Source organism: Calcarisporiella thermophila (assembly GCF_041956535.1).
Source record: "Calcarisporiella thermophila strain CBS 279.70 unplaced genomic scaffold VTP21scaffold_28, whole genome shotgun sequence".
NCBI lineage: Eukaryota > Fungi > Calcarisporiellomycota > Calcarisporiellomycetes > Calcarisporiellales > Calcarisporiellaceae > Calcarisporiella > Calcarisporiella thermophila.
This window is the reverse complement of record NW_027192218.1, coordinates 188,869-215,313: the sequence shown is the minus strand read 5'-3', so window position 1 is coordinate 215,313 and position 26,445 is coordinate 188,869. Positions and strand designations below refer to the sequence as shown.

Below are 26,445 nucleotides of genomic sequence, written 5' to 3'. Positions count from 1 at the left end.
GGATATTTCTCCGACGTTGCAGATTTTATCAATTCACAGCTAATTTACTCGCCTTCATACTTCCATCCCTATCTTGCACATCATTCTTTCTATCATCTCCTTTGTCTTCTTCGGTAGAAATCCAGATACAACCAGTTTGCTGATGCCGTTTTGAGGGAGCCAAGTCTTCGAATTCTTCCCCGCTGACCCACCTCCTCCACGCCTCCATATACCCCTGTTCGAGATTGCGCGTCCAACGCTTTGTGTCGAAGAGTTTCGAGGAATCACGCGATAAAAAGAGATGTCGGCGCAGATCCATTAGCGCACCACGGCCATAGCGATGGTAGTGCACAGCGCCGTTGGACTGGTTTTGTTGAGTAGTAACGGCAGATATGGAAAGTGGATGAGTGCCATTAGTGGGCGCAGATGTCGGCGACATCACATAGTCATAGGTTACGCTCTGTGCAAGCGCGACTGCTCTCTCTTCATATTCCTGTTCACTGTTCACGACCATCTCCCTCTCAAACCCGGTAGCTTTGGCGATGCTCGCAGCCACCCGAGAACACATTTTGTGTTCATAACGAGGATAGGTTACAATGGGGGTCCCCGACCATAGGATATCGCATGCAGTTGTGTGTGCATTGCATTCAGGAGTGTCAAGGAAGAGATCAGCGATACGGCCACGATGGATGTGTATGTGTTTAGGCGCAACATCGGTAAATATAACTCGCGAGGCCACCTCTTCTCCAGCCCAGTCCTTCGCCGTTCGCAATAAATGTGCCTCACCTGCAGCTGGGAAGCGCAGTAACCAGAGAATAGAGTTTGGCACCCGAGCCAGAATGCGAAGCCATACACGGAAAATTGCCGGGTCAATCTGTATGAAAAAAAAATTAATAAGAGTCTTTCACTCTATTGATTTGTTGTGCGTTACCTTGTATAATTGGTTGAAATTTGCGAAAATAAAAGTGTCATCGCGCAGTCCGGGAAATAGTTCTCGCCGCATTTTCCATCGTTTGTCTTGCTCAATTGCCCACCGTGTCTCCGAGTCCTGCGGTTGTTGTTGGGAGAGTTGCGATTCGGAAGAATAGTCTTCTTCCCGAAATCCTTGGCGATGGTCGTTTACAAAGTACGAATCGGGCATATATATAAATTTTTCATTATACACCCACTCGTCGGTTTCCTCTTCCGGGTCAATGTCACCCTCGAAATCAAATTCAGTCTCGTAATCTGACCCCACAGCACTCTCCATCGCCGAATCAACTTTCGTCTCAGCCAGCGTTCGTCTACGTCGCTGTTCAGCCATCCATCTTCGCTCGCGCCATCTTTCACACGAAACCATCTGAGGCGGACACACAATCGCATCGGCAACAATCCAGTCGCACCAGCCTCCGCCCAATGTTCCTGCAAATCCCATAAACGAACACAATATTGGGGCAGGCCGCGCAGCAAATACTTCATTGCGTGCCCCTTTGGTATATCCGTTCAGGTTAACAAGTATATGTATCCCGTCCTTGATGATTCGTTCTACAATCTGTTGAATGCCCCAGCTTGAAACGTCGAAGAAATGCTCTGCCTCACGCTCAATCTTCTGACGATAAGGGCTGTTGTCTGATGGTGAAGTGGCGTAGCAAAATACCTCAAATCGGTTTCGGTCGTGAAATCCAAACACCGATTGCATTAGGTGAGCGAGTGGATGGTTATTAAAATCAGAAGACACGTATCCGATACGCATTCGCGGGTTTGGTGGAGGAGGGGGTGGATATACAGTGGATGGCAGCCAGGAAGAAGTTAATGTGCTGTGAGAGATCCGTAAGGCGTTTCGGTGCGATATCAGGCGAACTTGGCGGGCACTCAGTGGGTAGGTAAATGTGTGGAAAGGGAGCACCGTAGGAACAGCAGGAGAGGCTAGAGCGGACGGTAGCATAGGCCGTGCATATTTTTGGGCTACCTCAGGTGTAATTAGAGGAGGATGCTGCACAGGCAAAGTTTGCTGCTGAACGTAATGCATCCCATAGTTTGCTCCATACATGTCAAGATACCACCGTCGTTGCACTCTGCGCATCAGTCGTTCAATCAGCCGAATTATCCAGCCACCTTCGTTCCGCTTACTATGCATCTTGCTCGTCCAGGTAGCAATTCGTTTCCTCCATACTCGTTCAAGCGACGCAGCGTCCCCATGTGAAGTGGCCTCCGGTCCCAAAACATTAAGCACTGTAGCCAGAAGAATTTCTCCCAGTTTTGAACCCTGGCTAGACAACGATAATACACCATGCCCCCACATGATTCCCTCATCTAACTGGCGCTCAACGATTTCATACATCTTACCCAGCCACCCACTCCTTGCATTGGGATCACTGGAAAGCAATAATCTGCCATGCGTATCAACAGATTCAGCTCCTACCCCGCCTCTTCCGCGCCAATCGCAAACACTTCCCAACGCATTAACAAGCCCACAGATGGCCTCACTAAAATTAGGATTCACCTCCACCGCTCGCATATACCACTGCACACTATCTTGCACCCGTCCCATATCTTTCACAGCATTGCCAAGGTTCGCAAGCGCAACGTCAAAGCGAGGATTACATTCCACAGCTTTTTCGTACATTTGCACTGCCTCCGCAAGATGGCCCATATCCTTAAGCAAGGACCCAAGATTGGTATACAAGTGCGGGTGCTTTGGATCGAGCTGTAATCCATAGGTGTAGTATTTCATTGCAAGCGACGAGCCTGTGATTGGTTGCTGCGAGGCCTGTCCACTTGGAATAGGTGCCGTGATAGTAGCAAGCAGAATGCCAAGATTATTACAAGTCGAAGGTGAAGGATGAAGAGAAAGAGAGAGATAGTAGAGTGGTAAGAGCATGGCCATAGTGGGAGGTTGGCTCAAGCCGATGTTAGCGCCGGTGCCAGCCATTGCATCTTGAAAAAGTTTTGCCAAAGTAAGCAGCATATTGGCAGCCATTTGATTACCCTGCTGTAGGAGAGAGCTTTCCGACGACCCAACAGATACTGCCCGATTCAGTGGCGCCAAGCCAGGGAGCACGCCCCCTGATTCAGTGAAAATTGAGGAAATCACATGGAGCGCCTGTTCTGGTGATAGCAATACAAGCGGAATATTGTCGGTATCCAAGTCCTTTGTGTTGCGATGCGATGCAAATGATGGCTTATTGTTCATCCAAGCGGTTAATGCGACAACCTCGAGCAGTGATCTCCCTCCGAACGCAAACTCTAGCCCTTTCTCGTACTCGGCTCTGGCACCAGCCATATCACTCAGTGCACAGCGAATATTGCCTTTGGTGTGGAATAGATTCAAGAAGCGAGTAATGTTCTGCGCGGGCCAGCTAGTTGCACATCCACCAAGCGACTGAGTGCCCACAGTGGATCTAGAAAACGAGGCGAGAGCATGTTGCTCTACAAAATTACACAGCTCAAGCGCCTCCTTGTAGCGAGGACGTGTCGACTTCTTTTCGGTCCGCTTATCCCCCTTGTTGGCACCGTCATCCTCCTGCGATGCAAGGCAGAGTACCCCAATGAGATTTTCAAAGGCATCCCAGTATGTAGGGCGTAGTCGAACTGCGCGCCACCACCATTCCTCTGCTTCGGCTGATCGCCCCATTCGACGCAGCGTGGTTCCAATATTGCTCATCGCTTCGACATAATTGGGATCAATAGATAGGATGAGTTGGTTATAGTAGAGCGATTTTTGATAGTCTTGGTGACAGTAATAGACACATGCAAGAAGGAGCAATGTTGGTAGGTGTTGTGGGTGATAGCTGTGCAGTTCCTGTAGCATTGGCATCAAGCTAGGGTCAAGCGGATTTTGGCTATAGATTCTGTGGGTGTAGTGGAGAATGTTGTCTACATGAAAATGTTAGTAGAGAGCTACAATAGATGATAGAATGAAATTGATTTACCTCTCCATTCCTCTTTCCGTGGGTCTATCAAATGTGCAGGCACGATAGCATTTGACACACCGCTTGGATAGGCGCTGGCCACAAGATCCAACGCGGCAGAATAATCATAGAGCAAATTTTGGGTGGAAGCTCTTTGGCCTGAACTGCCGTTGCCAAAGTTTACTACACCATTCACATGGTTTATAGGAGGTTGATTGTGATATCCAAGAATTGACTGGGATGCCAAGTTCTGACGAGATTTCTGCTGGTGTATGTAGGGGGGTTGAGGTTGCTGTTGCTTTTGCTGCTGCTGATGTGATTGCTGTTGCTGAGCTAGATGCTGGTGTCCTAACAGGAAGCTCCCTTGGTATTGTTGGATCGCCGGTAAATACTGCTCCTGAAGTACCGAAGCGCCATGGGTATAATCGCCTACAAAGGGTTGCGGATACTGTTTTTGATTGTAACGATCCTGGTGGTTTGATTGATAATAGTAGCTAAGCATATTTGGGGATGGAGGTGGTACCATCATAGGAGGCAGCTGTTGCTGTGCCTGTTGTTGGGTTTGCTGCTGGTAGCCGTGTAAATGCATGAGCGAGGAGAGAAAATGCAACTGGGGTGGAAGATTGGTGTCGAACAAGACGGCATCATTTTGTTGATTAGTGCCAACGGTAGGAGCAGCCTGATCTAATAGAGAGGATATTGTATGGTTATGGCGGTCCAGCACTGACGATTGTACATCATAAACTCCATTTCTGCTGGAATGGTTATCGATTTGGGAAGCAGACTGCCGGGTCCCATAGACGGAAAGGGTGCTATGCGGCTGATACTTGTTTGATAGTCCTTGTGCTACCAACAAAGCGTCCACGCTACCATTATAAGCCGAGTGAGATGCCCCACTGTAAAACTCGGAGGATGAGGAGGAGTAGAAGGTCGAAGTCATGGAGGGCGTATGCCCAGGCTGTACATATTGGGAGGCATATACCAACGGGTGAGAGGGGCGGTAGACTGCAGATTGTGACTGTGCCTGCGTACTATGGTATTGCCGGTATTGGACATTATTAAACTTATGGATTTGGCCATCCTGCCCGTATCCACCATTATTTGAGTTATTTTCAGAGCAGAATGGTTGCTCGAGCAAGAGCTCCTGGCCCTCCCCAGCTGTTAGTCCGTTTTGAGCACCGCAAGTAGAAAGGAAACCGGGGCCCGACCTATCGAGTTGCAACTGTCGTGCGGAGTGGGAATGCTCTATTGAATAGTTATCTGTTGTATAGGGGTAGGCAGAGTTCGAAGTGGATAATCGGCGGTGATTATCCTGTGCGCTCAACGCGACAAACCCTTTGGTGTCGTTCATCGAGGGATAGGTCGAGGAGTCGGAGCGACCAGAATAAGCGTTCTCTCGGTATGCGGTAGTAGAATGTGAGGAAGTTGACCAATTCTGGGAGGACTGGCGGTCGGGCAAAGGGGTCCATGAGCCATATGACGAGCGTGAGCCACTCCTAGCGCGGGGTGATGTGGTGGAGAGAGATTTTAGAGGCGAAGCAGATGGGTTGCGCTGGCTAATCTGAGAATGTCTTTGTTCATTGAAATGGGTTGAAGAAGAAAGGAGAGCATTGCTGTCCCGCGGGGGTGTTTTATTATTGTCGAAGTAAATGCGCGCGGGCAGTTTATATATATGTTGATGTTGGAATACCATATTGCTATCAAAAGTGAGAAGGTTTAACAAAATGATGAGTGTCGAGTAATTAAAACATGCAAAAAACATAGGGACTTACAAGGAGAATAGAGTAGAATATAAGAAAATTGGCGACAGTGACGACCAAGAGATGTTGTTTTAGGAAAACATTTGATCACACAGCTACTGATGACTACGTTAATTGCTAATCTATGATAAGAGAAAATTTTAGATATAAATGCTTTTGGCAACTCCAGGTCCCCTTAGGGAGGAAATCAAGAGAGAAGCAAACAGAGAAGCATATAGGAAGGGTGAAGACAAAGCCTTGTGTTCCATGCAACCATGAGAAGTTACATCTCTTAGCTTAACTTACCTAGCAACTTAAGAAAAGACGGAGGCCGTGAATAAATATCACGGCGCGAGGGAGAAATCGGTGTGTGTGTCGTCAATTCTTGGAAAATGGAGCGATTTGGAGAGAAGAGCAGCTATTCAAATACTTCAGTAAAAAGTTTTCGACGACAGAAAATCCTTTAATGCGCTAGTACTCTTTGGAGATAGTCACTGACATCAGGTAAACCTGCCCTCAACCTTCTTGTACTTTTTTTTTTTCCACAGGCTTCACCATGGATGTAACAAATAGGCGCGGAGGAAATTTTTTTTCCTTGTTTCCTCAATATTGTTTCTAATCCACTTTCCATATCCTTAAGCTTAGCGCTGGCCTCAATCCAAAATGAAAATAGGGGTGTCAACTGATACGCGAAAAGACTCCAAGTATTCCAAGCACCGCGGTCTATAATTTCGATGTCACCGCGGTGAGGGAGTTGAGTAGAGCTGCGAGTATTGGAAGCTTGCAGCAGATCGTGAAACTATCAGGGCTGCACGATATACCCACGGGTAGAAAAACAATATTTGATGCTTCCGCCAGCATTGAAAATGTGTTTTTGTGTTTGCTCAGACTTGCAAGTTCGACGCAAGTACTTACTAATTTAAGCTGGGTCCATATCAAAGTAAGCTAACTCCCGACTCAGAAGGCCAAGCGGCTTTACTATATTTGATTCACATTTTTTCTGCAATGAGACAAAAAGGAAATCGGATTTGTGTTTCCTATTGCAGTCGATTCACACTAGATTCAAGTAATGAGGCGGATCGAGAAGGGCGACGCCAGGAAAATTGGAAGCCTTCTTTTAGGATCGTAAAATGAGGATTAATGAGATGATGGGAGAGCCCATATTTGTCATAGCGCATTAGATCGATTTGAACAATTGGTTTCGTCGCACTTAATGGGATTTATATTTCTGCTTTGTACGTTCATTAGTTGAATTAAGCCGTTCCGGAAGTTTGTCGTACAGAGTGGTTCTTTTTTTAGTGTCATCTCAATTCAATATAGTTCGCTACTCTCGTCATTCCTTCCCTCGACTAGAATCGAAAAGCAAAGGAAGAGCCCCTCCTCACCTCCCCTAATTTCCCATCTGTTGAACACAAGTAATGGCCTCTAAACATTCCTTATCCGCGCTCTTCCTACTCGCCCTTCTCCTGATGCTCCTCACGGTGAGGGCTCAAGAGGAGAGTCCTCCGGAGGAGGGCCCCGATTCGCAACCATCAGAAGGAGAGAACATCCCTTCTTCGCCCACCACCCCCTCTCAAGAAGCCCCTGATGTCCCAGCCCCGACGGAAGGCCCGACTACAACTGATCCTTCCCCTCCCGAGGCATCCAGCGCACCCCCCAAAATCTCGAATGTGCCCGGTCTCCCGGAAAATGCAACCCTCAACCAGGAGCACGCTGATACCTTGCGTGCATCTTGCGCAGTACTCAGCGAATTGTTCAAGCAGACTGGTGGAGAGCATTGGGCGGAAAAGACGGGATGGGATAGCCAGGATATGATGTCATGCTGTACATGGGCGCGTATTCAATGCAGCGGAGTAGGCGGTATCACTCAACTGAATCTGCAGGGCAACAATCTAGTAGGGCCATTCCCCGCCATCATCGGACGATTGCCCAACCTCGTCCATCTGGATCTGAGTATTAACAAGCTGACTGGCAACATCCCTGCTGAAATAGGAAATATAAAAACCCTGAAATACCTCAATGTTGACCAAAACAACTTGGTGGGCCCTCTTCCTGAGGTTCTCGGCACCCTTCCTCTGCTGGAGAATCTCCATATAAGCAACAACAAATTCACTGGAGGCATCCCTGGCTCATGGATGAATTTGGCCCAGCTAAAGCGGCTCGACCTCTCCAATAACACCCTCGCTGGTCCTATCCCAGGGACAATCGGAAAACTTACGAACCTCCTAAGTCTCAAATTAGAAGGAAACGGGTTTGCTGGTCCTATTCCCCAAGAGATCGGCCAGCTGATTAATCTGCAACTACTGTGAGTTATTGGTCTATAGCTATACTTAATAAGTGCCATCACGAGCAATCTTTTTTTTTTTTGCGAATAGATACCTCTCGAAGAATAACCTTACCGGTCCTATCCCCCCAAGTATCGGCAATCTTCACAGCCTTCAGAATCTCGAATTGGATGAAAATGGCCTATCTGGTTCTATTCCTCAGGAAATTGGTCGTTTAAATAGCCTACAGTTGCTGTGAGTATTATTCTGCCTATTGCACCCGGTGCGGTCTCTTTTTAACCTCTAGTACGAACCATAGTAAACTAAAGGCGAATAAGTTGTCTGGCCCCCTCCCCGACACTCTTTACAATTCGACTTCGTTGGTCAAAGTAACTATATGAACCATTCGTCTAAGTAGAATGAAGGAGTTCTTATAATTTCCCCGTCTAGGTTATCCTCAACCACAACGAATTGAACGGAACGATTTCACCTTTGGTTGGCAACATGGTTACCGTTGAGGATTTGTAAGTAATCTTTTGTGATGTTGCCTGTTGGAGTCTCCATTCAACCTGTGCCACAATCTATAGCGATATTGCTCACAACAAATTCACCGATGTCATTCCCCCGTCCATCGGCAAGATGACTGCTCTCAAACGCCTCTCCCTTGCCCACAATAAACTAACTGGTCCACTGCCAACCGAGATAACACAGCTTCAGAACCTTGAGTACCTGGCTGTAGAATACAACCAGCTGAACGGCGCCTTCCCGCCTGTTTCTGCCCCGCCGAAATTGTCGCACTGCATTGTTAGGCCAAACATCTTCCAGCAATGCCCGTCTGATACCATCATGCACGATCAGTCGTCACTCGCGTTCAAGTGCCAGCTGGACTGTGGTGGAAAGAGTGGGCCCCCGCGACCAAGTTCAGCGTCAAGGAACACCATGGGCTGGGCAGTTGGATTGACTCTCAGCGTTGCTTTGATATTTTAAGCTTATTTCCCCCCCTTTTTATCACACAAAACTTTTGTGACAATCCCTCACTTCTGGATATATCTCATTAGACTATTTATATCATTTTGCCTATATTTCATCTCCCACTAGTTAAGGATTTTAGATGCTTAGATCTCCACCCCTATTTCCTGAATCCGATTCAACTTTCATTTCCTTTGTTGCTATCAACCGACATACAGTAGATAAACTAGATGTTTCATATATTGGCAGTTTTTCAGGTGGAAAGATGGAAAAGCTCTTCTTTATACAGAAAGTTTTACATTTGGCGTGTTCGCTTTCTTCGAATAAGACTCTCACCTTCTTCCTCTCCATCCTCCTCCTCCTCCTGCTCATAATCACCAGGCTCTGACTCCGCCCGAGTTTGCGCTCTTCTCTTTGCATTCTGTGTCTCTCCTTCTTCCGCATCTTCCTCCCCCTCTTTATCTTCATTGACGAGATGCTCGGTCAATATCCTGAAGTCTCGTGCTGTCGAACGCTTCAGATATTTCATATAATTCACCTAGTATTACCGAGAGGTGGTTAGACATTTCCCTCGTCGGGACCGCAAACGCAAAGATGAGGCCCTACCCCTGTTTTCTTCGAAAGATCAATCAGACTTTTCTCGAACATCTCCACACGAAATACTAAATCCGGATACAATTTCCCCTCCCGTTTAGCCTTCGCCTATATAATAAAAAAAAACCCTTAGCCTTCTTATATTATATTTAATGAGCTTTAGCCGTGTTTACCTTCAGCTTTAAATTCGCCCCAGATCCTCCTTTTTTCCCCGACTTTTTCCCTCCACCAGCGAGACCCTCCTCATTCCGCTGCCCATACACTCCCATAGCCTCATACATGTGCTTAGACAAGTCTCCTCCAGCAAGTGCAATGACATCGGCAAATTCCTGCTGCTCAAATTTTTTCCCCTCTAATAGTTTCTATCGTGCATATTCAACGTTAGCATCCCACATTATCACCTGAAGATTGATTAGACCTTACAAATTTTACCAATGCGTGCAATGCTTTGTGTGTTGATCTTAATGAACGAATTACATTCTCTGCGGCCATTCCTTGCAAATTAGTGCGTTCCAGGGTGACATGAATCAGCATCAATGCTCGCAGGCGTCGACAAATTTCAGCAGAGAAGCCCTCAATTTCAGAGGGGATATTATTGCTGGGGTTATCCTCTAGAATACGAATAAAATATTAAGCACACCTCCCGCCACGCGACGAGCAAAGATACCCAAAATTTCACCTACTTAGTATAGCCTGTAAAGAGATCCTAAGATAATTGCAACACCACTCCAACTCCTCGTAGTTTTCCTCCAAAAATACTAAGAGTTGGGCAGCCATTGGCAAAGCAGTTCGCAACGTGACGATACTGAACTCGGTCTCGGGCTCTTCCTCTTCCATATCATCCATTATGGGCGACTGTACATCGCCGAGAAGCGCAAGTACATCGAGGGCTATCTCATTAATGCAATCATAATTCGAGTTATTTTTGCTAATGGTGAGAAGAAGCGAGAGTAAGGCCTTAATGAGCGACTGTTCGTCAATGGTATGTTCCTTGCAGAGCAGTACGAGCCACTGTGTAAATCTCTTGGCCTGTGCGTTACTCTCACCATATTGGCGATAGAGTATATTATAGAGATGTTGCATTGCGCGTACTATTCCAATTGCCTCGCGATGAAGAGGGATTTTATCGCTTATGTACTGAATAACGAGTTGCTATATGAGATAAAGATTGATTAGCCTTAGCATGAGGCTGTATAAACTTTGTAAATGTACCTGGTATGCGTTCAGGTGGGCTCCTATCCGCCCGCATAGGTCTTCACCGTCATCGCTTTCTTCATTTGGATCTTTTGGCAATGTTCTTGTAAGGAAGTCGCACAGCCTCCCCTCCCAATTGGTGATCACGGCCTGGAGCGCTACAGTAAAGCAGTCGATGAAGCCAGATAATATCGATTTATTCTATCGATAATAGTTTCTTAGAGCTTGGTTCACCGGTGTCAGAAAAAAGAAAATGCGGGTTACCTTGTCCTTTTTCTTGTCGTTTGCCTGCTGGTGTATCAGATCATCTAGATGGTTTTTGCCGATAAACTCGATTGCATAGATGTGCGCAAGTTGCAGGGAGCTCTCATAGAGGTCCATACTTGGCTCATCCAGATGGTGTATAAGCTACGGGTTGACAAGAGATATATGAGATAGAACGCTGGAAACCCACAACATTGCACCTACTTCGCTCAACTGGGTCAACGATATAGATGTCAAGTATCGAACGTAGTCCACGTTAGAGCCCAGAGAATCTCTTGACTTGGATTCCGTGAAAACGGAATGACAAATTTTGGCAGTATCACGGAGATGAAGTATCGATATATCTGACGCACTGCCATACTGCCTCCGAGCTAAATAAAAATAAAAATGAAAACAAAAATAGGCGGTGGCCATCATTTTTTAAGAGTTAATGATATTGGTTACTTCGAGATTGATGCGTCTTTTCCTTGATAACTTCGATAAGAGTTTTGTATCGCTTCATGAGCTTGCCAATGATTTCCGGCACATTCACACCCTCTTCTTCTGCCACCGATATATGCTCCATCATGACCTAAGTGCTCAATAGAAATAAGAAGCAGCTCCGAACCATTTCATAATTTCACCATTACTTCATAACATCCTAGGAGCATGTCTGCATAGATGTTGTTTCGAATTCCTGCATTAAACTCGGCGGATTTATCGAGCTCATAGTCCTCAACGTCTGCTCGAACAAACCTCTGGGCTAGAGTAACAAGTAAACTGCGGCATTCAGCAAGGTGCCGCACATCTAGACATCTACAAGTTAATATCTACATGCATATTGGTGAGGATATTAGAGTCTATCTACCTAGATCGTGTGTAGACAAACTGCGAACTGTTTTGCAAAGACAGGAGAGAAGATGGTGAATAGGTTCAGTCATTTTGGGCACTCCTCCAGCTGTGTCGCTATTGACGCACTCTTCAAAACGGAATGGCGTGGATATATTAAGATCTTGCACGTAGAATTTCTGGAACTAATGTAGCTAATTAGTATTAGCCATGTTAAGTAAGTATATAGCTAGGTCTAACTTGTTGGTAAAGGATCTCAAATATCATGATATTCAACTCAGGATTGATGTCTATCAAACGATCCAGACCGCGATAAAGCATGACACGCACTTCAGACTGTTGACTGAAACACCGTCGAAGCATGCCTATTAATCAACCTTACTATGCTGCTCAAATTGCACCAAATAATACAGATATCTACCCAAAATCTCTATCCACAGTGCCTCTATATCATGTTGAGTTGTTGCATCCAGGTCTTGATTTAATTGGGTGGAGGTTGAGGGCCGTTCGGCAGCATCTTTCATATACTGAGGTGGTCTAAGCATCTCAAGGAATCCGCTAAGGGCAATGAGGCGGCCATCGAGCTCCCTAAAACCCTAGGTTAAGCTTTGTGCTCCACAGATTGGTTTATAAATTAACAGTGCTTACTTGGAAAACATTCCTTTACGAAGCACTAGTAGCAACCCATCACGAAGAGATGCGCTCAGATATATTAGGGGCTGCACCGCTTTCATAAGGTGCTCCGCGATAGGAAGGGACATAAAACAGAGATAGTCCAATGTTTCTCGGATCTAAAAACAATCATTCGTGAGAATCAAGCAAGGTGCAGACAGGTGTTTATCGTACTCGAGGGAGATATTCTAAGAGCAACTGTGGACAATCCTTGGTTAGCGAGGATAAAAGCTCGACAAAGTAATATGCGCTGTTGGATTTGGTCATAATTCTAGCTATGCATTGATCAAGCACCTCCATCCGAACAGAGCTATGGAGCTATAAGCAACAAGTATAATTAATACAATAAATTTGATCCCTCTATAAGGCACCAATCGAGAGGACATACCTTGAAAGTTTCTAATAAAATGCGCACGCCAATGACACAAGTATGCTCATTAGGTGTAACTGGAGGACCCTTTCGAACTTCAAGCAGAATGTATTAGTGCCCATCAGTACCCTTAGACTCCCTCAAAGGAAGCACTCTGTTACATTTTCCCCATCTGTCTGCGGCAGCCGCATAATCTATCACCAAAAATCCTAGCCGAACTAAGCTCTGTATTGTTTGATCCCAGCCAAAAACCGTCCGCCGAATGACGTTGTGAAAGATGGGCCAGATTTGCACCGGCTTGAAACCAGAGAGTTCTGTTTAGTTCAATGGTGAAGGCAAGATATTAAAATAATGTTGGAGTTGAATTATAACCATAATATAACCTGCTATCCATTGGGACTTTTCTAGTCGTTCTTGATCTTTGAACGCATTAACGACTGAGCCCTTGAGGAAATCCATTATCTGGAGAGGAGTGATACAACAGTGTTATTAGAAGAGCCGCGAATCCCTGCGAATTTATTAAAATACCGTGCTTTCAAATCGGTGAATTCGAGCTATGGAGAGTAAGCACGCCACATTAAAGGGAGTGATGCGAGAGTCTCGTCCCCCAGCTTTCATAAATTTGATATAATCTGCTCCCAAAGCCTAGATAAAGTTGGGTAAAGAGTAAATTAGCGGCTACCAAGAGAACACCCTAAATAATGCTTCGAGCTCACCTGGTCCTGTTTCACAGCGAAGCTTAGATGTAATATGGCTGTACCCTCCATGTGGCAGAGCTGTGAGAAAGAGATTCGACGGCCTTGAGATACAATCGCCCTAATTCGTTTGCACGACAAAATCAATAATTTCATTCTTATGAGTCGAGAGAAAAGCGATACTCTTACGTCTCTTTATCGTTGAAGAGCTGATCCAATTCATCGAAATAGGATATGACTCCTTTGATGATCAAATGCTTATAGCCCTGAAGTAATCAAAAAATTTGTAAGCTAGTGCCGTAGAGCTTGGTTATATGACTTACCTTTTGCGATAGCAGAAACAGTTGGTATACAAGCGGCGGGATTTCATTCACATCGACCACACTTAGGCTTCTACAGAGGAACTCGTATGTCGAAAATTTGGAATGGACACTCGAAGATTCTCAATACTTACTTGATCACCTTCTCAACTACCATTCTAGTTTGATCGTCTGTCAGTGGGATTTCCCGGAATATGTTTGCCAAGGTTACAACCAACGTCGGAGGCCACTTTGCGGTGCATATTCTGCTAATTATGAAGTTGGCATAGGCTTCGCCAGTCAGTTGCTCGGTATTCCCCTTTGCCGTATCATCGATAACAATAAGTTTACGGCCCAAAATTAAAACGACCAATTTCGGAAGGAAGTCAAAGAGCTTTGCATGCACCAGGTCGCCCCTTTGAAGGGTTTCGCAGATAAAATTGACCGCCTCGATCAGGCTATTGACAGGTAATTCATCTGCCTAGCCATTGGAAAAAAAGAGAATAAACTTTGTATCAGCCAAGGTTCCGATAAAATTTTAAAGCGGTATAACATATGAGCATACAGCGTTATTAAGATAGTTTGTAAGATCCGTAGCCATTTTATCAGCACTGGAAGACATATTTTCAGCCTTGGCTACCAGCCTAGAAATAAATGGTAAGAAAAATATGGCCGATTCTGTATATATGGAAGTATACCATTCCATAATTCCTCTCATGATCAGGTCCCGTCTTTCCAGTCCTCGAGGGTCACCTAAAGGGGATCCTAGGGGAAAGCGCGATAAGCAATGGATCGATCCAACTACTCAACACAAGTACCTTTATATATTGCGCGAAGAAGACCCAATATGTTCGCGCTATCATGGGGTTCATAAGAATTTTCCTCTTTTCCCAGTCTCTGCATGAAAAGCGCGGCAACCTAGAGTAACGGCAATGGGATATTCTTGAATTTTGAGTTTTACTTCATCAAAGATCGCGCCATGATAAAGTCACCTCATCTGCGGTTTGATCATTGAGAGCAGAGCGCAAAGATTTCCAGTCTTCCTCTGCTGCCAATTTCAAAATGATTTCGGCCATAACATCGAGAGGTAATAGGACAACGACGCGTTTAGGGATTCCCTCTAGGATAAATTAAATTAAAGGGGCGCAGCATAATATATTATATAACACGGTACATAACGAAAAATAAAAGTCCAAAAAATAAGGATTGAAGGAACACAGGGGACACTAGGAGATCGTGCAGCTTATGTTCAAGGCTGAGAAATAAGCTTCCACCCACGAAAAATCGCATCTGCAATGCGACCATGCATGTAGGCTAAAATGCGAAGAGAGATGTATATAGCGCTGTTGTAACTTTCATAAATTCCCTTGGAAAATGAAGCACTTACTTGTAGGATGCCAGGTGTCCCACCACAAATAGCAGTTTGGTTTACTGCATACAACCCCACGGTAGTAGCATGCATGTTCTACGTCGCAGAAATCAGGGGGAGGACGGTTGATTATTTTATCGAACATGATAAATGAGTCAAACAGGACGAGATGCGCGTCGCCATCCGTTTTTGCAAGAAATTCGAGAAGAGCACGCTCTAGCATCTCATTGTACTCCTGAACGCGTTCACGGAACTCGGCTATCTCTTTCGGATCCCCATCGGTTTTCTCAGAGACCACAGGCATGTGCTCTATCGGAGGGATATTGAGGAGCAAAAACTGACGTGCACCATGCTCATAAAGATTTTTCTAAGCCATGTTTTGTTGGTTAAGGGAGGGTGTGTTGAGAGGCCAAAAATGAAATGCTTACCAAGGATTTTCCTATTGCTTTAGTGCTCTGCTCGTACTTCTCCGCATTGAGCTTATTGAAAAAGATGTCAAAAAGATCGTTGACACCTATCCAAATAGCATGGAGGGTCTTGGCCGGATCCAAGGTTATCTTCCCATTTTTAGCACAGTCAGTATAGTAAAGATCTAATTGCTGATTCACGCTGGGTACTGGGCGAAACACAATACTCTAAACCAGGAGGTAAGAATTAGCACATAAATGGATCATTCCTCTTAGTAGATTATCGTGACTGACATTATCCGCGGTTGCCCCCGAGTAGGCATAATTGTGGAGATTAGCGCCGAAATGTTTAGCAAGATATTCATTCCACATATAACCATTAGATGTTCTCCCGCCCTAAATCAAGACAATTGAACATTCATCCTCTACGAATATGCATCTAATACGCTACTCACCAGATAGGGGGGAGGTGGAACCCAATAGCTCTTATTGCGAGGGTGCCCGTTGTCTGAATAGCTATCCCCAAAAACAACTAGGTGTTTGTAGTAGGAGGAGGGCACGGAGGAGAGTGAGCGCAGGGTAGCTGGGTTCTCAGCCGAAAGAGCGAGAGCGGCAAAATTCAACAACAATACGAAAATACACACGAGCATAAGGAGGGAGGTCTATTTAAAAAAAAAATGGTACATACAAATTAACGAGAGAGAGATAAAGGTGGAATAATTAAATTAGAGACTCCAGGGGAGGAGGATAAAGGGAATTGAGGGGAAATTTGCAAAAAAAGAAATTAATTTTTTACCCAATATAAAATTTTTATCCCGCATTTTTATAATTTTTTGGAGCTATTACTAGATTACGTGAGGGAACAGGTCTTTTGTCATGATGTTAATTTTACCATCACGACGCTATTAAGGTCTAAGCCATAAGATCGTGATACTAATTTTATTAATTGTTATTTTGTATAGGGTAATTCTATTTGTGCCCGGGTATAACTATTAATTACCGCTAAGTTGGTAAATTACTACTAAGTTGGTTAATTAATTTTCTTGAATAATTACTCGTCAAATTCAAAGCCACACGCTATATGTTATTAACTCTCAGTAAATCAACCAAAAATTGAACTTAGTAGTAAATGATGTGTATCAATCACATCTGCCACATTTCTTACTTTTATTCATTTATTATCAATAATATTATATTTACACATATTAATTCCGACTAGGACAGTTACGTAGGTCATGACCAGTCTGCTTACACCCACGACAAAGACGCATCTTTACCTCATGCTGAGACTTCGTGCGTTTATTGGATTTAGGTCTACCTTGTGCCACGACTTCTTGTGGGTCGGCTATGCTAGCAATCGGCCCCGGAGAACCATATAGCCCAGCCGTATTAATTACCGGCTCCGAACGAGCAATAAATGAAGTTCTTGTTTAGCCCTTTCAACAGGATGATGTTGAACAAGCTGTTGAGCAGTTGATATAGCACGGGTAACCAAGGTGAACAACACATCGTCGGCCACACATTTTGGAAATCCCATTTTAGCAATTTCCCAAGATTCCAGAGATTTAGAGGATTGCTGCTCAAAATTTGACGGCTCAGTGCTTTCCAATATGGTGGATCTGTGCGGTGTTGTGAGCCAACGCTGTGCTATCTCCGATTCATAGATCATATCCTTGCCTTGCTTTTTACGAAAGGAAAAGAGGTGGACACACGGGAGAAGATGTTGCTTTACCGAGCTGCAACCGCAGACTGATATATGACTGCTGTGCGATATTGGATAGTATTTTTCTATATTAAAACAAGGTGGTTAATTACTATCTTCTCCTGCCTGCTATAATGATATAATAACTATCTTTGCCGCTGATCAAATATAACCCATCTTTTTCGACAAGATCAAAATCCTCTATACGGTGATATTGTTCAATAAGTTTTTCCATCGCGAATTCAGAGATTTTATCTTCCAAGTTGCCGAATGGATGTGAGGGATAAAGCTTGCGTCGATTTCTAGCTTGATAAAGACAAAAAGATCGATGCTTTTTCCTGCTCATTAAAAAGTATGTCGAAAGAGTCGAAGAGTTTGCTAAGACTGACCTGAGTGGTGGTGAAACGCTTGAGAACTGCATGTTGCCCTTCTACACGCTGAGTCGAACGCAAGCCAAGATTAGTGTGATCCGAGACAAATGCCTCTGCCCACATTTCACGACGATTATACCAATGTTGTAGATAATCTGCTGTATTGTGGTATGCTTTGATTATCTCATTGTAATGCTTGTCGAATTCGTCTGGTGTCTGTGAGCTAAACAGCTTAGTAAGCTCTTTTGCAAAGTCTTTGTAGTTCTCAACCTTCCGGTTCAAATGCACTTGTATATCCTTTGTTATATGCCATGAACAAAGCTGGTGCTGAGCATGTGGGATAACATTACGGACAGCACTTATGAATGCTGGGTCGGAATCGCTAATCACTGTTCGTATACTCTCAGTTGATCCTCTTTTCAAACAAGATATAAGTTGCTGGAGCGCCCACATAAATGCATGGGTAGATTCGCGTTTTAGTGGCGCAATTCCCATCAAAAACGTTTTGATATTTTCATCCACACCGACTAAAACCAAGCAAGGAAGGTTGAAGTGGTTGGTGCGACAGGTACTATCAGCAATCACAACCTCAGGACACTTGTCCGCAAGTGAAACATGCGAGTTACGCTCCCAAAATATGTTTTGCAGCTTGCCATTTTCCAATACGTATTTGACGGTATATTCGGTTGTATTCTCAAGCTTGGTCAACAAGACAGCAATTTCGGACAGCTCACCCTTTTCTCTTTTAGTAATTGTCGCTAAAGCATTATGGATATCCTTAGCCTGAATGGATTCAATCTGGCTACGAACAAGCCGAGTTGCGAGAGAAATACTACCTCCAAATTGAACAACGTTCTGAGCAAACTGAACTGTTTCAGGGTCGGGTCTACGAAATCTGCGAGCAAAACGGATATCCACGGGCTCCAAAGGATGATTATGCTCGATATTACCAGAGGTAACGCGATAAGCATTTACGGCTTTTGAAAATCGAAATCGCAATATGAAAGGACAATCGCATTTTACTGTTGATACATTTCTCATAGGTATTTCGTTATTCGAACCGTGTTGGCCTGATCGTGAACATGAAATAGTTAGAGCAGTGAGGAATCCGGTAGTAAGATCTGAGCGCTCTACCCTCCATTCAAACCCAATGCTAACTGCATAATCGTTCATCCATTCAGTTATTTCGTCTCGATCTTTGAACACACGGGATTTGAGATCAGAAATGGAGATGATAGTCATTTTAACAAAGGAGAATGGAAAGATTTAAATTATAAAGGCTACGCTCAGCTTGAAAATAATAGAATTTTAATTTTACGCGTGAGTAATAAAAGTAAAAGTGTGACTTGCTGTTAAATAAAACACAATAATTAACCAACTTAGTAGTAATTAATAGTTATACCCGGGTACAAATAGAATTACCCTTTTGTATAACATTATTTTATCATTCGATTGTTTGATCATTTTAAATAGTCTCTGCTATTTGGTTTCTGATCCTTACTTCTTTTTCTTTGTTCTTTTATTATATTTTATTATATTATTATAGAGGAGTCCAAAAGTAGAAATACTTTTGTAACATCTTTACATAAGAGAGAAAGGTGCTTTTCCTAGCAAAGAAAAGCTGCCCTCCCTTAAACACTCCCACATCCTTTATCCTTTCACTTACATAATAATTGTAAAGTATTTCCATTCTCGACTCCCTCTCATTTTCACAGAGACCGTAGGGCGCAGCCAATTTGTGGCTTAGCCCTCAGAGTTATTGAAGAGGGTTCATCCTCCCCGCTAATCCGTTTTTCCTCCTCTTCGAAACGAAACACGGAACGTCAAAGATGGTGAGCATTCTCTCATAGAGGGTTGAGAAACAAGGAGTGGGATGGATTGCTGGGGTGATGGATGGATTGAATGATGAAAGGTGGTGGAAGGGCGGATGGGGTATATTCATGCGATGGGAGTTGGATCCGAATCGACATTGCTGAATATACCTGGCACTTTTCCATTCTTTTCATTGTTTCTGATCCGCGATGGCACCCAAGGCCCGGCATTCCATCCCCAATTGCTTTTTGCTGATGGCTGATCTCTATTATTTGTATACTCTAGTCCGAAGCAACTGCCACTATCCGCACCCGCAAATTCCTCACCAACCGCCTTCTGCAACGTAAGCAGATGGTCGTCGATGTGTTGCATCCCTCCCGTGCCAATCTGAGCAAAGATGAGGTGCGCGATAAGCTCGCCAAGATGTACAAGACTGACAAGGAGAATGTGTTTTGCTTTGGATTCCGTACCCACTTTGGTGGAGGCAAGTCGACTGGCTTCGCCCTCATCTACGATTCGCTTGAGTCGGCGAAGAAATTCGAGCCCAAGCACCGCCTTGTCAGAGTAAGCATCCCGATATTGGTAATGGCTCGTCCATGCTCCCCTATTCACCCTCTCTATTTAACCCAATAGCACGGCCTTGCCGAGACGAACAAGATTGCTCGCAAGCAGCGCAAGGAGCGCAAGAACCGTGCCAAGAAGTTCCGCGGCACCAAGAAGGCTGCCAGCTCCAAGAAGGAATAGATAGAATGATCTTGTTCGTTTGGTTATTTGTCTAACGCTGGTGTTCTCAATAAATCCTCTCTCTCTCCAGCTCCTACTGTAAACTGCTGCTCCTCGTTGCAGACGCTCTTGTAAAATACAAGCCCCTAAAACTCTAAATATTTCCCGTTGTCGCCACCATGCCACGAAAAATCCCTCTCCCAAAAAAAAATTTTTGTTCTTGAGAAAGTCACCATTAGTCATTGGTGGCCATGCTCGAGGGCATTTTGATCCTGTTTTTCCACTGATAGTATCCGGCTATTCTATTAGCGATTGTATTATGCAAACTTTATAGCCCATTGCGGCCCTAGTTGCTTCACCTGGATTGTTGAGCTTTGGTATAATTATACGTTTAGGTATGGACGCGAGAACACCCGTCCGTATACTGCTGGTGGGCATGAGAAGGTAAGGGAAGCACGGTTCAACCCAACCTTCATCCCCCTTGCTTTCATTCATGAACACCTAGGAGCGGCAAAACAAGCATTCGAAAGGTAGTCTTTCACAACTTACCACCAGGCGATACCATTCGCTTACCGAGCACGCCGCGCACTGTCAAAGAAGATATTGTGTAAGAAACCTGGTCTTTTGCGAGCTTGGTCCCCCTCTAATCATGTCTCCTTTTCCCACCTCTTCAGACGCTCATTTTTAGATTTTCAGCTATGGGATGTCTCGAGCCAGAATGACCTATCGGACTCATCGCTTGAAACTACGTTGTCCTGTGCCGGCGCGCTTATTTTCGTCATCGACGCACTGGTAGGGGCTCGGACTCGCTTTCCAAAGCGGCTCATACTAATTTTGGATACTTGGATTCTAGACGGAGTATTCAGAGGCCCTACAACGATTGGAAGATCTGGTCAGGCGCGCGTATCGCGTCAACCCTAACCTCCATTTTGAAGTCTTCATCCATAAGGTGGACCTTCTCCCTGAGGACAACAAAATTGGTGAGCTTCATCTGAGCCAAACTCCCCCCCCCCCCCTCCCACTCTTTTCCAAGCACTTTGCTGATCATGGGTGGATCTTTAGAGACCCTGGAGGATATCGAGCGGCGCGTTAGAAACGACGTAATGGCCGAAGAGGGCGAAGAGGGCCCTGAGATCTTCCCGAGCCTCCATTTCCACCTGACTAGCATCTACGATCACTCGATCTATGAGGCCTTGAGCAAAGTCGTGCAAAAACTCATTGTTTACCTCCCCTCTCTTGAGAGCCTACTCAACATGTTTTGTCTGGTAAGGGCTGAGCTTATGGACGCCCGGTTTGATCTTATTCCTCACCAGGCCGACTCGTTTAGAGCTCTAGTGTCGAGAAGGCCTATCTCTTCGACCAGCAGAGCAAGCTTTACATTGCCACCGACAGTTCGCCGTTTGATTTCCACTCGTATGGGATTTGCAGTGACATGATTGATGTGATAATGGATATCATCCATACATTCTGGTATGCCACTCTTTCCACCCTCCCACTGAGATGGGGGGGGGACCCTTCACGGTCGTTTAACCTTCTCGCTACAGGCTCGGCATGACTGAGGAACGCGCCGAGGAAAAGGGTCCCGAGAGCCTGGATCCCAACAGGGGGGTCCATGCCGTCATCAAACTGCAGAACAATACGATCCTCTATCTGCGGGAAGTTAGCCATCACCTTGCCCTCTTGTGCCTGATCCGGGGCGAAAATGCCACTCAACAAAGCTTGTTTGAGTACAACGTACGACTCTTCAGAGAATCGGTGGATGAGATCTTAAGGCTCGAGAAGAGGTGATGAGCAGTAGGGTTCGCGTGTTTTCAAGGGATATCCCCGAACTTGGTCTAGTATTTATGTATGATAATTCCAAATAAAAATATGCATCCTTTATTATTAAACCAATCTTCTACATGGCCGAGTATTCCAGTATCTGTAGACGCGAGAAAAACACACAACATTAGCTCGTAGATAGCGACTGCATCAACCACGCTGAATAGGCTTACATGCTTCGGGGGCATGAATGCCAACCAATCCGAGGTTGACGTGGGTAAAAGCCCCATGGCAGAGCACTTGTACAGTCCAAGGCACATCATGGCGATTTGCAATGCAATGAACACGAGTTTGGGGGCCAGGAGGGAATAGTCTTGGGATTTTGAGCTAGACTCGTAGCGCTCGAACACTATCATCAACAAACACAGCCCAGTTAATATCAAGGTCAGAGGTTGCCTACCAAGGATGTGACAGAGCCATCTTACTCGACTGAATGTTCATGATGGCCTTAATTGGCTGGAAAAAAAGCATAAATGTGATGATCATGCTGAAAATCTGAACGCCATTCCCACTCATCCAGAGCATAAACATGTTCATGGGGATTGACTTTGCAGGAGCAAGGGCGACATCCCAAGCCTTTTTCAGCTTGAGGCTCGACTGGTCGGTGGGCTCTTCGTGGGATTGATGCTTCAAATTCCCCTTACCATGGGATGGGTGAGCCAGGAATCCAGAAGGATCGCGGTGGTGGGTCCGTGACAGATTAGTGAAGTCGATGTCCCATTTTCCTGGTGTACGCTTTTTGACTGCCATCCTGTCAATCAATTCTGATGGCGATTTGGCTCTCGGCCCAATACTTGGAGCATAGGGCTCATGGATATAAGAAATTTTTCAGAAATGACATCATCCTCGGACAGAATTGGGGTTAGGAGGGAGGGCAGCGAGACCGATCCCAGGTTTGATCCCATCCATTTGCGAGGCATCTATCTTGCATCCATCCATCACCAACCACGAATAGTAAGTAGATAGAGACGCGTGTGCGAACCAAGACAGGCGGCGCCTTTGACACCGTGTCTTTGTGATGGATATCCGGCCCCTATTTTGCACCGCACTAACCGCCCATTTCCTTGTTGCCTCTAGGGGACCATCGCGTAAAAATGGCCGAAGCAAATCAAGTACCCACCTTCAAACTAGTACTCGGTAGGTGAACGTGAAACAAAACGGCTCTGTGATCCGAGATTCTAACGTCTTCTACTGGTAGTGGGCGATGGGGGCACGGGCAAGACAACCTTTGTAAAGCGCCATTTGACTGGCGAGTTCGAAAAGAAGTATATTGGTAGGTGCTCTCCTCAGCGGATGGAGGCGATCCTCATTCTAACCCATGTCCGCCTTTCTAGCGACCCTTGGCGTCGAGGTCCATCCGCTTACTTTCCACACCAACTTCGGGCAAATCTGCTTCAACACGTGGGACACGGCCGGGCAAGAGAAGTTCGGCGGGCTGCGCGACGGCTACTACATCCAAGGTCAGTGCGGGATTATCATGTTCGATGTCACGTCGCGCATCACATACAAGAATGTGCCGAACTGGCATCGCGATCTTGTCCGCGTGTGCGAGAACATCCCCATCGTGCTGTGTGGCAACAAGGTGGACATCAAGGAGCGCAAGGTCAAGGCGAAGACCATCACGTTCCATCGCAAGAAGAATCTGCAGTACTATGACATTTCGGCCAAATCGAACTACAATTTCGAGAAGCCATTCCTGTGGCTTGCGCGCAAGCTGACGGGCAACGCCGGCTTGGAGTTTGTTGCCTCGCCGGCTCTCCGGCCTCCCGAGGTCGAGGTGGACGCCAACCTGATGCAGCAGTACAACCAGGAGATGGAGCAGGCAGCCGCGCAGCCTCTGCCTGAGGAAGACGACGACCTGTAAATGCCCTCCCCCCCCAGTGTTTGAATTTTATAGTGATGCGCAAGCTTACACAATAGCGACTCTATGTTATCTTGTCATTTAACGCTTATTTTATTTTTGGAACTCACTCACTCCATGCCATTTCCCCTCCTCTCCCGTCCCCCTTCACCACTGTTCATTGTTAATAAAAGATCTTCAGAATGTTCTGTGTCCCCCACCGTTCCACAGCGCCTTGTGACCCCGAGCGCTTCCGATAGCAATTTTCGATTTATTCTGACTTTGATACGAAATTTAGGAAGCTCCGAGAGAGAGAGGAGATTGGAGAAGGGGAAAAAAAGTATAGTACAATAAGAGAGAACAGAGACATAGACACAAATAGACACAAATAGATAGTATAAATATATATGTACACAAGCAATAAATATATCTGTATAATGTTTATGAAGCATTATCCGTGCGAAACAAGGCGCGTGCTAGTATTTACGCTGAGGGCGTCGTAGAGGGGGTCGAAGCGCACCTGCACCGGTCGCAGGAGATACTCCTGCTGCTGCTGCTGCGGCGGCGGCGGACGGGCGCCGTCGGCGGGCTCCTGCTCGTCGCTGGAGGAGCTGAGCTTCCGCTTTTGCCGGGACTTGTTTGAGAAGTGGGTGCGGTAGTGCTGCCACATGTTGTCCTTGCGGGAGAAACGAGACGAGCAGCCGGGCATGAGGCAGGCGTAGTTCTTCTCGCCGGTGTGGATACGGTTGTGGCGGGTCAGATGGCCACTAGTCAGGGAGAAGCAAGCATGGGTGAGCGTGGGGGGGGTTAGGCGCAGAGGCAAATGATGGGGAACCTACCTTGTGGTGAAGCTCTTTCCGCAGTCGGGATACGTGCAGAAGTACTTGCGCTTTGGGCTGTCGTGCTTGCGGGGGGGGAGGAGGAGGGATGGTCACGGGGGGATGCGAGGCATGGTGCGGGGATGGGCTTGTAAGGAAGGAAGTGGGAATGGGATGAGAAGCAGGAGAGGGGGGATGGAGACTCGTCGTCATTCAGGAGGCTCACCCGTCGCCCGCTGGAATTTGTGATGAACATGCTCATTGTCAAGGGTTAGTGCTGGGGAGGAGAAGGTGTGGGAGAAGTGTCGACGGGGGGCGTTGTGGGATGGAAAGAAGGGCCGCGAATGAAATGAGGGAAAAGACCCAGAGGCGGCGGGAGGATGGTTTTTAAATGAAAAGGATCCGCAGGCCGCGATTGGTGTTGCGCCAGCAGGGCAGCCCTCGCAACACTGCAAGCCTAGTCGACACCACACAGGGACAGCCACTCAGTCGGAGTGCGGAGCATTTGCAAAACGGCGTCACACCTGCATTGTTCCCTTGATCCTGCGCCCCTATAAGAGCAGTTCCAGCCCCGAAAGCGGAAAGGGGTTCGACGCACCCCCAAAACGAACAAAATTCCCAAAGATCCCACCTGCATTTGCCACGCTGCCGTCGACGTCACCGGCCTGCCCTCGGCTATCAGGCTGTGTTTCTCCGGGCCCCACAGGCTGCCTAAGCACTGCCCCCAGATCTGCAGCAGTCCGATTCTGCGGATTCCAGAGCTAGGCCTTTCCCGGCCGGCCATTGCGTCGGGTCACAAGCGGTACAAACAAACAACGCGCAAGCCACTCAGTCCTCCTCGCGGGGTTGCAATCACGGGCAGGCGCCCCCCCCCCCCCAGCCGGGTTGCGGCCGCCCTCGCACCGCGAGCTCTGTTTTCCCTCGGCCTCGCGGGCTAGACGCCGCGCCCGAGCCCTATGGGGTGGGCGAGTCAAACGCGGTTTCGCATGCACACACAAAGCCTAAGTGTGAGCTATGCGAAATGGAAGCCATAGTTGGCAAGGGTTCGAGGGGGAGAGGCAAGGCATGGATGCGCGTCTCTGCCTTATGGAGCACAGAGTGTGGGGCCGGTAATGAGGATTTGTCACCGGGAATGCAGGCCTCACGCGAGCCCGGTGGGCCCGCCCCGCGGCCCCGCGCTCCCCTCCCCTCCCCCCCCTGCCCGCGCTAAGCGATAAGCGATAAGCGGCCCAGCGCACCCGCCCTTAACCTTGTCGGTTTTCAGCTGAAAGTAGCCACCGACGTAAGGTTCCATGGCTGCCAAGAGGGCTCGGGATCGAACCAGGTTTGGGCTAGGATCGAGTGGCCGGGAAATGAAAGAGGGCGTTTTAGGAAGGGATTGAGGGAAAATGAGCGTGCGATTGGCCGATCCCCCCTCCCCCTGCCTGGCCGCTGAGTGGTGGATGCACCTGGCCGCTTGCCTGTTGAGGGCCGCTTACATCACCGCGTCCGCGGCCCTGATTAGCCTGCGCTCGCAAGCCATGCAAATCGGCCTCTTAGCAGCCGGCCTCAGCTGTGCAATGTGTGGAGAAACGGGTGATGGTTGCACCGGGGAAATGAGGCCGCCCGATCAGGATCACAGGGCAGCATGGCCGAGAGCCTTGATTGCGCTGTCCCACCCGCCGCCCGCTCCGATTCGCGGCGGGGCTGGGGCTCCAATTTGGCTCGATTAATTGCCTTGTGGCCCAAAATTGCAATTTTGCAAAATAGCCCGCGAGCATTCACGATCCTCTTTTCATTATTACGCTCGTTCCCTCTCCTCCTCCCCCTCCTCTCCCGCTTTCCC

At 46.7% G+C, this 26,445-nt stretch overlaps 13 protein-coding genes across 13 annotated transcripts; 6 read left to right on the top strand and 7 right to left on the bottom strand.

The window, feature by feature from the left end:
• Positions 1 to 28: 28 nt before the first annotated feature.
• Positions 29 to 5,562, bottom strand: VTP21DRAFT_6653 (uncharacterized protein; the record flags this gene model as incomplete). Its single annotated transcript, XM_069397307.1, has 3 exons — positions 29 to 853; positions 911 to 3,834; positions 3,891 to 5,562. 3 exons carry the CDS (start codon positions 5,560 to 5,562, stop codon positions 29 to 31), a joined length of 5,421 nt encoding a protein of 1,806 aa, XP_069246803.1.
• A 1,464-nt stretch (positions 5,563 to 7,026) lies between these two features.
• On the top strand, positions 7,027 to 8,859 carry VTP21DRAFT_6652 (uncharacterized protein; the record flags this gene model as incomplete). Its single annotated transcript, XM_069397306.1, has 5 exons — positions 7,027 to 7,913; positions 7,984 to 8,127; positions 8,192 to 8,261; positions 8,323 to 8,396; positions 8,460 to 8,859. The coding sequence occupies 5 exons, from the start codon at positions 7,027 to 7,029 to the stop codon at positions 8,857 to 8,859; spliced, it is 1,575 nt and encodes a 524-aa protein (XP_069246802.1).
• Positions 8,860 to 9,136: 277 nt separating this feature from the next.
• On the bottom strand, positions 9,137 to 14,833 carry VTP21DRAFT_6651 (uncharacterized protein; the record flags this gene model as incomplete). The annotated part of the gene is made up of 27 exons (XM_069397305.1): positions 9,137 to 9,379; positions 9,448 to 9,543; positions 9,609 to 9,797; positions 9,859 to 10,046; positions 10,119 to 10,587; positions 10,648 to 10,830; positions 10,894 to 11,037; positions 11,098 to 11,264; positions 11,338 to 11,464; positions 11,523 to 11,680; positions 11,741 to 11,906; positions 11,962 to 12,086; positions 12,143 to 12,309; positions 12,370 to 12,512; positions 12,568 to 12,711; positions 12,782 to 12,858; positions 12,925 to 13,077; positions 13,147 to 13,225; positions 13,292 to 13,408; positions 13,480 to 13,579; positions 13,648 to 13,724; positions 13,782 to 13,851; positions 13,913 to 14,238; positions 14,323 to 14,401; positions 14,456 to 14,522; positions 14,576 to 14,675; positions 14,750 to 14,833. The coding sequence occupies 27 exons, from the start codon at positions 14,831 to 14,833 to the stop codon at positions 9,137 to 9,139; spliced, it is 4,038 nt and encodes a 1,345-aa protein (XP_069246801.1).
• A 173-nt stretch (positions 14,834 to 15,006) lies between these two features.
• VTP21DRAFT_6650 (uncharacterized protein) lies at positions 15,007 to 16,183 on the bottom strand (the record flags this gene model as incomplete). The annotated part of the gene is made up of 5 exons (XM_069397304.1): positions 15,007 to 15,071; positions 15,145 to 15,493; positions 15,555 to 15,761; positions 15,828 to 15,929; positions 15,989 to 16,183. 5 exons carry the CDS (start codon positions 16,181 to 16,183, stop codon positions 15,007 to 15,009), a joined length of 918 nt encoding a protein of 305 aa, XP_069246800.1.
• Positions 16,184 to 16,738: 555 nt separating this feature from the next.
• Positions 16,739 to 17,202, bottom strand: VTP21DRAFT_6649 (uncharacterized protein; the record flags this gene model as incomplete). Its single annotated transcript, XM_069397302.1, has 2 exons — positions 16,739 to 16,883; positions 16,931 to 17,202. The coding sequence occupies 2 exons, from the start codon at positions 17,200 to 17,202 to the stop codon at positions 16,739 to 16,741; spliced, it is 417 nt and encodes a 138-aa protein (XP_069246799.1).
• Positions 17,203 to 17,537: 335 nt separating this feature from the next.
• VTP21DRAFT_6648 (uncharacterized protein) lies at positions 17,538 to 18,848 on the bottom strand (the record flags this gene model as incomplete). The annotated part of the gene is made up of 1 exon (XM_069397301.1): positions 17,538 to 18,848. One exon carries the CDS (start codon positions 18,846 to 18,848, stop codon positions 17,538 to 17,540), a length of 1,311 nt encoding a protein of 436 aa, XP_069246798.1.
• A 587-nt stretch (positions 18,849 to 19,435) lies between these two features.
• On the top strand, positions 19,436 to 20,162 carry VTP21DRAFT_6647 (40S ribosomal protein eS24; the record flags this gene model as incomplete). Its single annotated transcript, XM_069397300.1, has 3 exons — positions 19,436 to 19,438; positions 19,704 to 19,982; positions 20,052 to 20,162. 3 exons carry the CDS (start codon positions 19,436 to 19,438, stop codon positions 20,160 to 20,162), a joined length of 393 nt encoding a protein of 130 aa, XP_069246797.1.
• A 376-nt stretch (positions 20,163 to 20,538) lies between these two features.
• On the top strand, positions 20,539 to 21,929 carry VTP21DRAFT_6646 (uncharacterized protein; the record flags this gene model as incomplete). Its single annotated transcript, XM_069397299.1, has 7 exons — positions 20,539 to 20,585; positions 20,647 to 20,748; positions 20,816 to 20,933; positions 20,995 to 21,121; positions 21,204 to 21,406; positions 21,469 to 21,611; positions 21,686 to 21,929. The coding sequence occupies 7 exons, from the start codon at positions 20,539 to 20,541 to the stop codon at positions 21,927 to 21,929; spliced, it is 984 nt and encodes a 327-aa protein (XP_069246796.1).
• A 109-nt stretch (positions 21,930 to 22,038) lies between these two features.
• VTP21DRAFT_6645 (uncharacterized protein) lies at positions 22,039 to 22,712 on the bottom strand (the record flags this gene model as incomplete). Its single annotated transcript, XM_069397298.1, has 3 exons — positions 22,039 to 22,062; positions 22,136 to 22,311; positions 22,388 to 22,712. The coding sequence occupies 3 exons, from the start codon at positions 22,710 to 22,712 to the stop codon at positions 22,039 to 22,041; spliced, it is 525 nt and encodes a 174-aa protein (XP_069246795.1).
• Positions 22,713 to 23,056: 344 nt separating this feature from the next.
• VTP21DRAFT_6644 (uncharacterized protein) lies at positions 23,057 to 23,826 on the top strand (the record flags this gene model as incomplete). The annotated part of the gene is made up of 3 exons (XM_069397297.1): positions 23,057 to 23,099; positions 23,161 to 23,235; positions 23,297 to 23,826. The coding sequence occupies 3 exons, from the start codon at positions 23,057 to 23,059 to the stop codon at positions 23,824 to 23,826; spliced, it is 648 nt and encodes a 215-aa protein (XP_069246794.1).
• A 427-nt stretch (positions 23,827 to 24,253) lies between these two features.
• Positions 24,254 to 24,882, bottom strand: VTP21DRAFT_6643 (uncharacterized protein; the record flags this gene model as incomplete). The annotated part of the gene is made up of 2 exons (XM_069397296.1): positions 24,254 to 24,569; positions 24,638 to 24,882. The coding sequence occupies 2 exons, from the start codon at positions 24,880 to 24,882 to the stop codon at positions 24,254 to 24,256; spliced, it is 561 nt and encodes a 186-aa protein (XP_069246793.1).
• Positions 24,883 to 25,011: 129 nt separating this feature from the next.
• Positions 25,012 to 25,830, top strand: VTP21DRAFT_6642 (uncharacterized protein; the record flags this gene model as incomplete). The annotated part of the gene is made up of 3 exons (XM_069397295.1): positions 25,012 to 25,114; positions 25,179 to 25,478; positions 25,559 to 25,830. The coding sequence occupies 3 exons, from the start codon at positions 25,012 to 25,014 to the stop codon at positions 25,828 to 25,830; spliced, it is 675 nt and encodes a 224-aa protein (XP_069246792.1).
• A 178-nt stretch (positions 25,831 to 26,008) lies between these two features.
• On the top strand, positions 26,009 to 26,332 carry VTP21DRAFT_6641 (uncharacterized protein; the record flags this gene model as incomplete). The annotated part of the gene is made up of 1 exon (XM_069397294.1): positions 26,009 to 26,332. The coding sequence occupies one exon, from the start codon at positions 26,009 to 26,011 to the stop codon at positions 26,330 to 26,332; it is 324 nt and encodes a 107-aa protein (XP_069246791.1).
• Positions 26,333 to 26,445: the final 113 nt, after the last annotated feature.